General features: G+C 43.9%; 1 protein-coding gene across 4 annotated transcripts in view; it reads left to right on the top strand.

Moving 5' to 3' along the window:
• Window positions 1-14,839, top strand: part of LOC138783459 (dentin sialophosphoprotein-like) — a 91,131-nt gene that overhangs the window by 15,307 nt on the left and 60,985 nt on the right. For 2 of the 4 annotated variants that reach the window (XM_069958170.1, XM_069958171.1), the window contains exon 3: window positions 8,291-8,314. The exons of the other annotated variants lie outside the window; for them this stretch is intronic. In XM_069958170.1, the coding sequence (XP_069814271.1) occupies window positions 8,291-8,314 (24 nt within the window). The remainder of the gene's footprint in view (window positions 1-8,290; window positions 8,315-14,839) is intronic. 4 annotated transcript variants of the gene reach the window in all.

Below are 14,839 nucleotides of genomic sequence, written 5' to 3'. Positions count from 1 at the left end.
CCTCTTCATCATTAGGAATGCGACTGGAACATTTTCTCCTGTCTGAACATTGCCTTAATGATCCAGCCCATACGCTGTGCTGACACAGCTGACGAATAGGAGGCAATCTGCCTGGAGCATTCCTAATGATGAGGAGGGCAGGGAGGAGGGACAGAGAGGTTGTGCCAGCCTAATGCATACACAATTTAGGCCACGCCCGTAGGGCATGGGGCTGCAAGTTTAAAAGTTGTTTTTTAGGACAATAACTGCATCACCAGCTGAACGGACCCCAGGACAGATCTTGGATTAAAAGCAGCTATCTGAAGGTACAAGCAGTTTGGGGGTGGTCAGATTGTGGGTACAGAGTCGCTTTAAAGGAGAAGTCCGGTGAAAATTTTTGTTAAAGTATTGTATTTCTCTCCAAAAGTTATACGAATTACCAATAAACAGTTATTATGGGAAATGCACATAAAGTGCTTTTATCCCTGCACTTACTACTGCATCAAGGCTTCACTTCCTGGATAAAATGGGGATGACTCCCAGAGCTTTGCGGGCTGTGGCTGCTGGAGAGGATGATGGCAGGGGGATGCTCAGTGTCCCTCAGTGTCCCCCTGCCATCATCCTCTCCAGCAGCCACAGCCCGCACCGCTCTGGGAGTCTTGTCGTGACATCACCATTTTATCCAGGAAGTGAAGCCTTGATGCAGGGTAAGTAAGTGCAGGGAAAAAAAACACTTTATAAGCATTTCCCGTAATAAGTCTATATTGGTAATTTGTATAACTTTTTGGGGGGCAATACAATACTTTAATAAAAAATTTTGCCTTTAAGTATTACCTATGTATAGAACAGCAGCGGTGCAGGAAAGCTAGTACCACGGTCCTTTGATTTTGAACCGTGGCCCGGTTCCTATGTACGACACCTGTCTATTCATGGGTATCGGGCAGGGATGCTTCACCTCTGTACCTGTGAATAGAACGGTCCTGTACACAGGAACCGGGCCACGGTTCGAAAAATGGGCCACAGTACATGCTTCCCTGCATCGGCACCAATCTATACATGGGTTATACTTAAAGTGAATGTACCTGATGGTACATTCGCTTTAAGAATACTTTCTACAATATTATCCCACCTTGCATCTATGAGGGCACCCATATATTCCCCCTATTGTTGCTTAAAGTGAATGTACCATCAGGTATATCTCTTTGGGTTTTATATCTTAATGGATCGCTGGTGGCTCTCTGAAATGTGAGCCTGCTGTTGCCATGCAACAGTGCAGACACTTTCCCACAATCCCCCTTGCTTTCAGGTGAAGTTAAAACCAACTGCCAGTACTAATGGGACAGATCATGTGACTATTAAACTTCGCATGTGTGACCTAACATTGTGCATTCCTGACAGGCCTTAAAGGGTTTGTCCAGTGAAATTTTTTTTCCTTTCAAATCAACTAGTGTCAGAAAGTTATATAGATTTGTAATTTACTTCTATTTAAAAATCTCAAGTCTTCCCATACTTCTAAGCCACTAAATATCCTGCAGGAAGTGGTGTTTTATTTACATTCAGACACAGTGCTTTCTGCTGACATCTCTGGCCGAGACAGGAACTGTCCTGAGCAGGAGAGATTTTCTTTTTTTTTTTTTTTTTTTTATAAACTCGTTTATTAAAAGTATCAGGCATCGTAAATACATACAGGACATGTGTTCGCATACAGGAAGACATACATACAAGAAGGTTCCACAAAAGTATAGTCCTTGTTATGCGTCCAATTCTAGTTACGAGGCAAAAAGCATACTACAGAAACATCAACATAAGGCAAGGTCAGTACATACCCAAAACACTTAAAAAATGAGCTAAAGAACACCGCAACTCACTGTTGAAATAAGAAAAGCTCATCAGTACATAGAAGAAGAGAAAAAAGTTAAAGTAAATATCCTAAATATACATAAGGCTAAGAATTAGAGGCAGACAAGGTATCCCTAAGACGTGTAAATCCGTTCGTGGAATAATTAGTAGCCGAGTGTTTACACCACATTCCCCATACCTTTTGGTGTTTGGCAGGGCACCCTCTGTGTTTAAATACTAAATTCTCATAGGACACAACAGTATTTACCAAAGTTACCCATTCGGATAACGTGGGAGATCTAGGATCCATCCACTTGAGTGCAATAGCCTTCCTAGCCATGAACAGTTCTTCTTTTAGACAGATCAGCTGATGATGAGTCCATATTTCATCATCCAGGATACCGAGCAAGCATCCTTTGGGCTCTAACGCAATTGGGCGCTGCATAACACTACTAAGTAGCTTAATCACATCCTCCCAGAAAGACCGTATGAATGGGCAGTCCCAAACCATGTGTCTAAAGTCAGAGTGGGGGTGGTGACATCTATGGCACTCTGGTGAAGGATGTCTTCCCATCCTATATAGCCGAACCGGTGTTAAATAACACTGATGGAAAATAAAAAGTTGCGTCAATTTGTTATTGATCGCAGGCGACACATACAGATGGGAGGACAACGCTTCCTTACAGTCATCATCCGACAAGGATGGGATCCATGCTTTCCACTTATCCAGCACGGGGAGTGGGGCAGCTTTTATTACCGCATCCAACAAGTACGTATAGAGAGTAGAAATTATTCCACGAGGGCCTTGAGACTTAAAGATACCTATTAAAGGGTACTTAGACATGGGGCGTTTAGGGATATCAAACTGTGCAGTAACAGCGTGACGAAGCTGTAGGTACTTATAAAAACACTGTCTAGGAAGGTAATATTTTTCCTGTAGCTGTTGGAAAGTGCGAAACCCGCCATCTGCATAGACATCGGTTAAAAAGCCAACCCCATGCTCTATCCATAATGTCGGGTCTAGATTAGGACCCAAATGGGTCAAAGAAGGGTCATACCAAATTGGCATATTCAACATTACATCTGTGTACTGGTATATCCGTTTTACCAAGGAGCAAACTTGCGAGGCCAGACGGTGGAGGGGGAGTCAGTTGCGAGCAGATTTACCTTCCAGTACCGGCCAGAGGTGCCTAAGGCCTAAGTAATAAGCCAAATGATACTCTCTATTAGGTAGGAGGAGGGGGAGTCAGTTGCGAGCAGATTTACCTTCCAGTACCGGCCAGAGGTGCCTAAGGCCTAAATAATAAGCCAAATGATGCTCTCTATTAGGTAGGATCCCAGCTTGAACCCAAATTCTTAAGTAGGTAAGGTGGGCAGCTAGATAATACACATAAAAGTCAGGGAGAGACATTCCACCAGATGCTTTGGGCCTCTGCAGTACAGAGAGTCTCACTTTAGATCTATTATTTCCCCAAACGAACGAGGGAAGCATGGCACTCAGCTGCTTAAAGAAGGATTTAGGAACTGGAGAAGAGGCATGTTCGAGAACATATAGGCATTTGGGCAAGATCACCATCTTGATTAAGTTTATATGTCCTGGTACTGCTAGTGGGAGGGGGGCCCAAACTCTATATTTATCTCTGACATAGGACAACAGCGGATAAACATTGCGAGCCGGATCCTATGAATAATCACGGCTTATGATTATCCCTAGGTATTTGAATTGGGACACTACTTTCAATCCGGAGGCCTCTCCATCCCACCGGGTTAAGGGGCATAAACGCCGACTTTCCCCAATTAATCCATAGGCTCGAATAGTTACCAAAGGATTCTATGATACTAATAGCTAAAGGGAGTGTGACTGTGGGTTGGGACATAAATAAAATCAGGTCATCAGCATACAGGCCTACCCTATCCTCCCGAATACCATTGACAATTCCCCTGAAGCTCCGATGCTGACGAATGCATAGAGCCAAGGGTTCAATTGCCACGATGAATAATAAGGGAGAGATAGGGCAGCCCTGTCGCGTTCCCCGTGCTAAGTGAAAATAAGGGGATAAAATACCGTTAATCAGTATACAGGCCCTGGGGCTACAGTAGAGCAGGGAGATCCACTTTCTAAAGACAGGGCCAGACCCAAATCGTAGGACAGCAAACAAGAATGGCCATTCGATAGAATCGAAAGCTTTAGCCGTATCTTAGGACGCCAATGCCCAGTCCTTCTCTGCTGCTACCCCCACCTGAGTAATCACCTGAACTCTTTGTATATTATCAGAAGTCGACCTCCCAGGCATAAAGCCAGCTTGGTCAGAGTGGATAATTTCAACGATAACTTTGTTCAGGCGATTGGCCAGGATTTTAGTGAGTATTTTATAATCTATATTTAACAAAGATATCGGTCTGTAAGAACCGCACTCCAAGGGGTCTTTATCGGGTTAACAACTAAGGATAACAACTATAGTGGCATCATAAAATGTATCCGGAAGTTTACCTTTCTCCAAAGCTTCATGCAGAGTTGCCAGAAGGCAGGGCGCCAGAACATCAATGTATTTCGCGTACACTTCTAACGGAAAGCCGTCAGGGCCAGGCGCCTTGCCCTTTGCCAAGTCCCCAATAGCATCAGTTACCTCCTCCAAAGTAATTGGGCCCTCTAAAGAATCTCTACTATCCACTGATAACTTGGGGAAGTCTATCCCATCAAGGTAAACCTCGAGATCAGAAAGCAAGGAATCATTTTGGGCAGCATACAAGGACGTATAAAATTGCACAAAATGATTCGCAATGTCCTGATTCGTATTAAGGATAGTCCCGTGTTCACTGTTTATTTTAAATATAGCAGGGGAACGATTATTCTGGTGAATCAGATAGGCTAGCAATTTACTGGACTGGTTGCCCAGTTCAAACGCAGACTGTTTATTAAAGAATATTCTCCTGTTAGCCTTCTCCTGTAGTACGTGCAAATATTGTCTACCAGCCGCTAGCCATGCCTCCCTCGCAACATCAGAGGGATTCGCTATATATGACCTCTCGAGCATTGCACATTTCACCTCAAGAACCCGCTCCTCTGCATCCCCCACCTTTTTTACATAAGAGATCGAGGACTGTAAGCAACCCCTAAGGTAGGCCTTAAGGGTTTCCCATAAGACCAGCTTATCCTCATGTTCCCCATTTAATTGGATAAATATTTGTAGCTGATCAGGTATGCGATCATTATCTGTAAATAAAGTCAGCCAGAAAGGATTTAGTTTCCAGGTCCGCACACTTCGATCAGGAGGACACAAGGTGAAAGCCAGAGGAGAGTGATCCGAGACAGATCAGGTGAGATAGGCAATGTCAGTTATGTTAGAAATAAGAGATGGGTTACCCAAAACATAGTCAATGCGAGATAAAGTCATCCTCCCTGCAGTAAAGCAGGAGAACACAGAGGAGGTCGGATAAAAATGGCGGTACGCATCCAGCCATCCTAACTCAGATAGCAATTGTGCCAAAGGAGATAAGGAGGCGAGTAAAGAAGGGTCAGCTCCCTGTTTATCATAGTAAGGGTGCAGGAGCATATTAAGGTCCCCCATACACATGATTTGGGCACCGGGATATGCCGCAGCAAAAGCCGCAGCCCGATGCAGCACATCAGGGTCCCAGGAGGAGGGTTGTATATTCCCAATATAACATAAGGGCTGTTGTCAATAAGGGCATGAATAAACAAAAAACGTCCTTCAGAGTTGGATTTACAGGTTTGCACTTCCCATTTCAGGGACTTATGTACTAACATAGATACACCCCTAGAATAGGAAGTATGACAGGAATGCGCAGCCCACTGTACCCAAGGTTTGCGTAACCACCCATGGTGCTCAGGAGTGAGGTGCGTTTCCTGCAGACATACTATGTGAGGGTTGTGCTTACGAATAAGAGCATGTATCGTAGCCCTTTTCCGAGGATGTCCCATCCCTCTGACATTCCAAGAAAAGACTAATGGACATCATACCAGATTAAAACATGGAAGGTACCGATAAGTATTAAGTGTAAGGTCATAAAGAGTGAATGCGGAAAATAGAAAGACTGTAATCTGCCTTGCCAACAAAAACAATGAACAAAAAGCAACAAACAGCCCCGAAGGGTCGGATGACCGTAGTCAACAGAACAAGTGAAAGATATGTAGTAATGTGGCATTCGTTACGGGGGAGGTCCCGCGTGTCTGGAAGAACAAAGGAGGACCGCCACCCCAGCGAAAAACCACAGCCCCCCGCCCCGCCAACACCACCGGTGGCCACAGTATAATAAGCAAGGCATGTAAAAGTAAAGTAAAACATAACATGTAAGAGTATCAACATGAGAAGAGAGCTGGCTGCTCCAAACCTAAGATGTATGTAATCATGGCACCATCTAGTGGAAAACATTTTAACTGCAATATGGAACATCATATACAGTACATTCAAGAACAAAAAGAATGCAAGATGACTCAAAAGAATATATGCAGAGGAAGATCAGGAGTGTAGGGGTGAGTATAGAAGGCACAGTGCACAGGGTAGAACCATCTCACCCATGATGATCAATTGCGACAAGAAACGTCCCGAGTCCTCAGTCCTGCGGCATCGGTCTTTTACAGCGCACCCAATCATCCGCCTCCCGAGGAGACGGGAAAAAGACGGTTCTGTCACCATCCACAACTCTCAGGGTACGTCATGGAGTATGGGATTTCCAGCTCACGGAGACGTCGCTTCACAGCCGTGAAGGAGGCACGTTTCTTCTGAAGATCGGCAGAAAAATCCGGGAAAATGGATACACGGGCTCCATTATAGGTGATGTCTTGCAGCTTTCTTGCCAGTCGCAGAACCAGATCCCGATCATTACAATTAAGCATTCTAGCAAGTAGAGGTCGCGGCGGAGATCCCGGTGGTAGCGGTCTAGTCGGGACTCTATGAGCCCGCTCAATAGCAAAAGCAGCAGAAAACAGAGCATTAGGGAAGTCTTTGAGCCAGTTTTCCACAAATTTGCCAGGATCTGCTCCCTCAGAACATTCAGGCAGACCAATAAATCTCAGATTATTTCGCCTAAGGCGATTTTCTAGATCATCAGCCTTCTCCTTCCATGCCTCAGAAGATTTCTCAAGAGCTGTTATAGCAGCAGGCATAGGAGCTGTTCTATCCTCTAAATCAGAGATACGGTCCTCGGCATGAAGGACCCTCTCTCTCAAGTTCTGGAAGTCCTGTCTCAATGAACTTATATCAATCTTCACCTCCTCTAACATACCTGTTAAGGAGGCTTTGCACGGGGTTATAGCAGTCAGCAGCTCCCTCAATGTGGGCTCCGCAGGTTCTTCCTGCTCATCTCCTGCAGCGTGCTGGTGTCCAGAGGAGTGCTGCTGCTGAATAGGGACCTGTAGCTGGCGGGAGCCCTGCTGTGCAGAGGAGCCAGCGCCATCTTGGCCGAGCGCGCGGGCATAAGTTTGCAGCCGTTCCGGCCCGGCGGGTGTCTTGTTGGGGCACATGTCGGCCGTCCGGGTGGCGGAGCGGGATCTGAGGCGCTGCGGCAAGCCGGGGGAAGCCAGGATGAGGTCAGGATAGCAGGAGACACGAGACTCTGCACGGAGCTACCGCTACATGCGACCTTCCGCTCCGTCGCTCAAGCCACGCCCCAGGAGAGATTTTCTATGGGATTTGCTACTGCTCTGGACAGTTCCTGACATGGGCAGAGGTGTCAGCAGAGAGCACTGTTTCTGAATATAAATAAAGCACTTCCTGCAGGAGACTTGAGATTTTTAAATAGAAGTAAATTAGAAATCTATAAAACTTTCTGACACCAGTTGATTTGAAAGAATTTTTTTTTCCGCTGGACAACCCCTTTGACTAATGGCATCAGGTTATAGAGCAAACTGGGCCCATGGGGGAATAGTAAATCAATATCTTTCAAACAATACATTTTAGATAATGCATGTAAATTGGAAATAAATTTCATTTTATATAATGTATCAGTATACACTAGTTTCCCTTCCGACACCACCACATAACGCTTCAGCACCTGGTTTGTAAATATACTATGCGGTTTCACCAGAGATCTTATTCCGGGGCTGAATAATTCAGAGATTGCATTGTGTGTGTGTAGAGGGGGGGGGGGGAGGGACTTTTTCCACACCATTTCTCAAGCTTGCATGTTCTCCTTTATGCCAGTTTTACTTTCATTATCAAATTGTCATGTGATGAATCATAAAGGCCTTGAAATCCCCCCTGTATGCTGTGCACACAGTTAGAGCTGGACTTTATGGTATTAAATCTCCACAAGATTGGGGCTAACCTAGATTTCACATATTTATCATTTATTATATTAATTTGAATAATTTCCCAGCTTTATTTTCTGTTCACCTGTGAGAGACTGTACCGTACATAAGAACACAAAGGTTTGCCAAGGAACAAAACCTCCTTACTTTTGTCTCTGGATTTTTTCAGTCATTAATATGTTAAATCTTCTTTGTTTTTAGGCACAGCCACGCTATGCATGTAAGGTGAGTGGAATCACATTTAGACATAAAGGGGCTGTATGGTTTAGATCAGTGCTTCACAAACTGTGAGGTGAGGCCCAGCTGAGGAGCCCATTTTCACAAAGTAACTATGATCTGTACAGTCCTTTTACTGTTTGCAAAAATTTCTATTTTAGCAACATTATTAAATTATTTTGTACTTGCTTTATTAGTGTATAGAGCTTGGTAGATGGGTGAAAGGTAGCCCTAGCATTATTTTCAGCTTTTTAAATGGACTTTTACTAGAGATGGTGAGGCCCAGGCACCCTCTTGGTCAGTCTGGTGAGGCCCAGGCATTTCCTTGGTCTGTTGGGTGAGGCTCCAGTAGAAAAAGTTTGAGAACAACTGGTTTAGATAACCTATTACTGCTTAGCCAGTACATATGCTGCAGCTTGAAAGACTGTTTGCACTAAGCGATCTGCGAATTTTTAGCGAACGACGAACAATGATTTAAGAACATGTTAAAAGATCAAAATGAACGATTTTTCGCTCGTCGCTTGATCGTTTGCTGTGTTTAGACAGAACGATTATCGCTCAAATGCGATCGTTATTGCGAAAATTCGAACGATAATCAATCCATGTAAACGCAGCATTATGGGCACTCATTCAAAGCAATTACCATCCCAAATAAATATGCTCAGCTCAGTGCAGCATGCAAGTCTTATCTATAGGGAGAGGGGAATAAGCCACTCCATTTAGAACTTAAAGGGGTTATCCGGGTAACAAAAACAATATTCTAAATGATCCGCTTTCCAATACCACCCTATGGCCAATATACACATAACGTATAACCTATCTTGCACCCTTTCCCTGTCTTGCACCCTTTCCCTGTTTTTTTGTGTTTTTATTTTTTTTTATTTTTAAAGGCTTTGGGCATGTAAAATTCTCTACTCTGGGTCCATTCTTCCTCTTCCCCCTCTTTTTGTAGTCACAGAACATGGGCTCTCCACTTTAGGGCCTGGGTTTGCTGTCTATTGACTTGGTAACCCGATCACGAGGAGACATTATCTGCATCATCTCCATGCACCTGTGCTGCTTCCATAGACTTATCGTTCTGTGTAAACACTGTGAATGATCAAGCGACAAGCGAGAAATTGTTCATTTTGATCTTTGAACATGTTCTCAAATCGTCGTTGGTCGATCGCTAAAAATTTGCAGATCGTTTCGTGTGAACAGTCTTTCACCAATTTAACCTATGTGTGAGATAGGCTTAAGCGATCTTAAAAGGATCGCAAAACGATTTTTCCATACGCTATATCGTTCCATCTAAACACTGATCGTTATAAAAAACACATTGTTACTTCGAAATCATTAATCGCTTTAACGGGCGAATTATCGCTCCAAGTAAAAGGACCATTAGATCTCTATTACACCAACAAATTATCTGATAGATTTTTTTTTTTTTTTTTTTTAACCAAAGCCAGGAACAGAATATACAGAGAACAGGTAATAAAAGACTGAGATTTCTCCTCTTTTCAAATACATTCCTAGCTTTGGCTTAAAGAAATCTGTCAGATAATCTGTTGGTGTAATATACCCCTTAGGGTCCATTTACACAGAAAGATTATCTGCCAAAGATTTAAAGCCAAAGCCAGGAATGGATTTGAAAAGAGGAGAAATCTCAGGCTTTTCTTTATGACCTGATCTCTGTTTATAGTCTCTTTCTGGCTTTGGTTTCAAATCTTTCGCAGATAATCTGTCAGATAATCTTTCTGTGTGAATGGACCCTTACATGTGTCCCTGAGCTTAGGTTTCTGTAATATGTAAAGTTATAGTTCTATCTCTCCTTGTCAGTGGATGCAGACATATGTACCTGTCTTTGTGTCACAGCTCTGTATATTTTAAAGGGGTTATCCAGCACTACAAAAACATGGCCACTTTCCCCCTACTGTTGTCTCCAGTTTGGGTGGGGTTGTAAAACTCAGTTCCATTGAAGTAAATGGAGCTTAATTGCAAACCACACCTGAACTGGAGACAACAGTAGGGGGAAAAGTGGCCATGTTTTTGTAGAGCTGGATAACCCCTTTAAGTGTTATAGACGTTCTTAGAGTGTGGATGGAACTAGAATGTTTCATTTGTAGTCAGCAAACAGTTATCTAAACCTACATAACACCCCACACCCCCGGTACACAGATGCTTGTTATGCAGCACATAGCTACACCATGCGTGAGTCAGCTCTGCTACATCATCAGCTAGTATGGAATACATATTGGTGTGATGTGATGTAAAATTAGTGAAAAAAAGTCCTGTGTTTACGGTGCAATAGTGATGACAGCAGTGGGCAGGAAGAAAGCTAAGGGGGCAAGTACACAAACAGACCAATAAGGGAGATGCAAGATGGGAAATGTAGTTTCCAATCTTGGTTATAGATCGGCTTTTAGACAAACGTGTACCTCATGAGTGGCAGCAGCTAGAAAGACAGGAGATGGCTCAAAATACTTAGGGGGACTTTGTGATGCATTCTGGGTTCTTCACATGATAAGTTTGTCCATTATCACAGCTCCACACAGGTTATTACCCAGTCATCAAATCTGCCTAGGTCTCCAGTTCTCATATTATACAATAACTAGTCTAGTAATAATAATCTAGTAATAAGAAAGAACTGTGTGAGAATAACTGGAAAGCTGTAATTGATAAATCTACTATGTAATGCGAAAACTGCAAAATTCGAAATCTACTTGGTTAGGCAGATTTACCTTTAAGGGTCCCGGGAAAGCTGGGTAACAAACCGCATGGAGGTGTAATGGAGACAGGCTAAACATTAATTCTACTACCTTGTTAATTTCTATTTGCTCCAGGCAGATTAGCCTTTCAGGAATCCAGGAAGGCTAAGTAACTTGCCCACTGGCTAACACTATATAGAGAGTGTGTAAGCTCCACAAGACCTGGAGTCCGTCATATATGTCCCATTTGCCTACACCAGGGCTTCTCAAACTTTTTGTACCCGGGCCTCACTAAGAAATCCATGTTGATGCTAGAGCCATAAAAACAAACATCCACTACTGCACAGCTCCAAATACTGCCACAATGTGTGCTTAACCCCTTCGTGCTGCAGCTAGTTTTGGCCTTAATGACCAGGCTAATTTTTCAAAATCTGACCTGTCTCACTTTATGCTCTTATAGCTCAGTGATGCTTTAACGTATGCTAGCGATTCTGAGATTGTTTTTTCGTGACATATGGCACTTTATGTTAGTGGCAAAATTTGGTCACTACTTTGTGTGTTTTTTGTGAAAAACATCAAAATATCATGAAAAATTAAAAAAATTTGCATTTTATGAACTTTGAAATTCTCTGCTTCTAAAAAAAGAAAGTCGTAGCACATAAATTAGTTACTAAGTCACATTACCAATATGTCTTCTTTATTCTGGCATAATTTGGTAAACATATTTTACTTTTTTAGGGTGTTATGGGGCTTAGAAATTTATCAGCAAATTATCACATTTTCGTGAAACTGATTTTTTTAGGGACAAGTTCTTTTTTTAAATGGATTTAGAAGTCTGGTATCCTGAAAACCCCCATAAGTGACCCCATTTTGGAAACTACACACCTTAAAGAATTAATTTAGGGGTATAATGAGCATTTTAACCCTACAGGGGCTGGAGGAAAGTATTCACAATTAGGCAGTAAAAAAATTGAAAATTTAAATTTTCCAATAATATATACGTTTAGATTAAAGTTTCTCATTTTCAAAAGAAATATGAGACAAAAAGCACCACAAAATTTGTAATGCAGGTTCTCTTGAGTACAACGGTACCCCATATGTGGGCGTAAACCACTGTATGGGCACACAGCGGGGCTCAGAAGGAAGGGAGCGCCAATTAGCTTTTCCAATGCAAATTTTGCTGAAGAAGTTTCTGAGTGCCAGGTGCGTTTGCAGAGCCCCTGTAGTGTCAGCAGAGAGAAAAACCCCCATAAGTCACCCCATTTTGGAAAGTACACCCCTCAAAGAATTCATCTTGGTGTGTGGTGACCATTTTGACCCCACAGGTATTACAGGAAAGTATTCAAAAGAAGACAGTAAAAATGAAAAACTCGAATTCTTCCAATAATATGTTCGTTTAGTTTGAAATTTCTCAATTTCACGAGGAACAAGAGGAAAAAAGTACCCCAAAATTTGTAACGCAGGTTCTCCTGAGTACAATGGTACCCCATATGTGGGCATAAACCACTGTATGGGCACACAGGAGGGCTCAGAAGGGAAGGAGCGCCAATTAGCTTTTTCAATGCAGATTTTGCTGCAGAAGTTTCCGAGCGCCAGGTGCTTTTGCAGAGCCCCTGTAGTGTCCGCAGAGTAAAATCTCCCAATAAGTCACCCCATTTTGGAAAGTACACCCCTCATAGAATTTATTTTGGGGTGTGGTGAGCATTTTGACCCCACAGGTATTTGAGGAAAGTATTCAAAAGTAGACAGTAAAAATGAAAAACTCGAATTTTTCCAATAATATGTTCCTTTAGTTTGAAATTTCTCAATTTCACGAGGAACAGGAGAGAAATGTCACCCCAATATATGTAAAGCAGGTTCTCCTGAGTAGAACAGTACCCCATATGTGGGCATAAACCACTGCATGGGCACACAGCCGGGCTCAGAAGGGAAGGAGCGCCAATTAGCATTTTCAGTGCAGATTTTTCTGAAGAAGTTTCTGAGCGCCAGTTGCGTTTGCTGAGCCCCTGTAGTGTCAGCAGAATAGATTCCCCCCAAAAGTCACCACATTTTGGAAAGAGCACCCCTCAAAGAATTCATCTTGGGGTGTGGTGACCATTTTTACCCCACAGGTATTAGAGGAAAGTATTCAAAATTGGCCAGTAAAAATGAAAAACTCGAATTTTTCCAATAATATGTTGGTTTAGTTTGAAATTTCTCAATTTGACGAGGAACAGGAGAGAAAACGTACCCCAAAATCTGTAACGCAGGTTCTCCTGAGTAAAACGGTACATCATATGTGGGTATAAACCACTGTATGGGCACACAGCAGGGCTCAGAAGGGAAGGAGCGCCAATTTACAGGAGCAAAACCGCAGCTAGTAATGGTTATTAGAATAGTGCAGTTACTAAAATAAAATAAAAAAAATGAGATTACAGGTAATGTGGGGTGGTTACGGGCAACCAGGGGTGGTTATGGGCAACCTGAGGTAATTACAGGTAATCTGGGGTGGTTACGGACAACATGGGGTGGTCACGGGCAACCTGCTGTGGTTACAGGCAACGTGGGGTGGTTACAGCCAACGCGGGGTGGTTACGGGCAACGTGTGGTGGTTACGGGCAACGTGTGGTGGTTACGGGCAACGTGTGGTGGTTATGGGCAACGTGTGGTGGTCACGGGCAACCTGCTGTGGTTACGGCAACGTGGGCTGGTTACAGGCAACGTGGGCTGGTTACAGGCAACGTGGGCTGGTTACAGGCAACGTGGGCTGGTTACGGGCAACGTGGGCTGGTAACGGGCAACGTGGGCTGGTTACGGGCAACCTGCTGTGCTTACAGACAATCTGGGATGGTTACGGGAAACGTGGGGTGGTTACGGGCAACCTGCAGTGCTTACAGACAATCTGGGGTGGATACGGGCAACGTGGGGTGGTTACGGGCAACCTGCAATGCTTACAGACAATCTGGGGTGGTTACAGGCAACGTGGGCTGGTTACGGGCAACCTGCAGTGCTTACAGACAATCTGGGGTGGATACGGGCAACGTGGGGTGGTTACGGATAAACTGAAGTTCTTATAGGCAATCTGGGGTGGGTACCTGTAATCTGACATGGGCACCGCAATCTGGAGGGGGTCATTGGCAATTTGGGGTGGTCAGAGGCGACGTGTGGTGGTCAGAGGCGACGTGTGGTGGTCAGAGGCGACGTGCGGTGGTCAGAGGCATCATGGCGTGGTCAGAGGCATCGTGGCGTGGTCAGAGGCATCGTGGCGTGGTCAGAGGCATCGTGGCGTGGGCAGAGGCATCGTGGCGTGGTCAGAGGCAACGCGCGGTGGTTACGTGCAATCTGGGGGGGTTACATGTAATTTGCCGTGATTACGGGGAACCTGGGGGGGTTATGTGCAACCTGGAAGGGTTACAGACAATCTGGGATTGTTACTGATAAACTGAAGTGCTTATAGGTAATCTGGGGTGGGTACATGTAATTTGGGGTGGTTACGGGCAATTTGGAGGGGGTCACTGGCAATTTGCGGTGGTTACGGGCAACGTGCGGTGGTTACGGGCAACGTGCGGTGGTTACGGGCAACGTGCGGTGGTTACGGGTAATCTGGGGAGGGGTTAGGGGTAATTTGGGAGTAAACTGCAATTATTACTATAATAAAAAGTGTGTGTTTTATTTTTTTGTATGTTTGTCACTTTTTGTACTTTACATATTCATTTTCACTGTATTACTATGATTACTGTGATATTTTCTATCTCAGTAATCATAGTTCAGTGACAGAGACCAAATTGGTCTCTGTCACTTTAAATTTTCAGAGCTTGGCTGGTTGTGAAGCGCATGCGCACTTCATAACCAGCCAGGATGTCGAGGA

This window comes from Dendropsophus ebraccatus, chromosome 2 (assembly GCF_027789765.1).
Source record: "Dendropsophus ebraccatus isolate aDenEbr1 chromosome 2, aDenEbr1.pat, whole genome shotgun sequence".
NCBI classification, from domain to species: Eukaryota; Metazoa; Chordata; class Amphibia; order Anura; family Hylidae; genus Dendropsophus; species Dendropsophus ebraccatus.
This window is presented reverse-complemented; position numbering and strand designations above follow the sequence as displayed.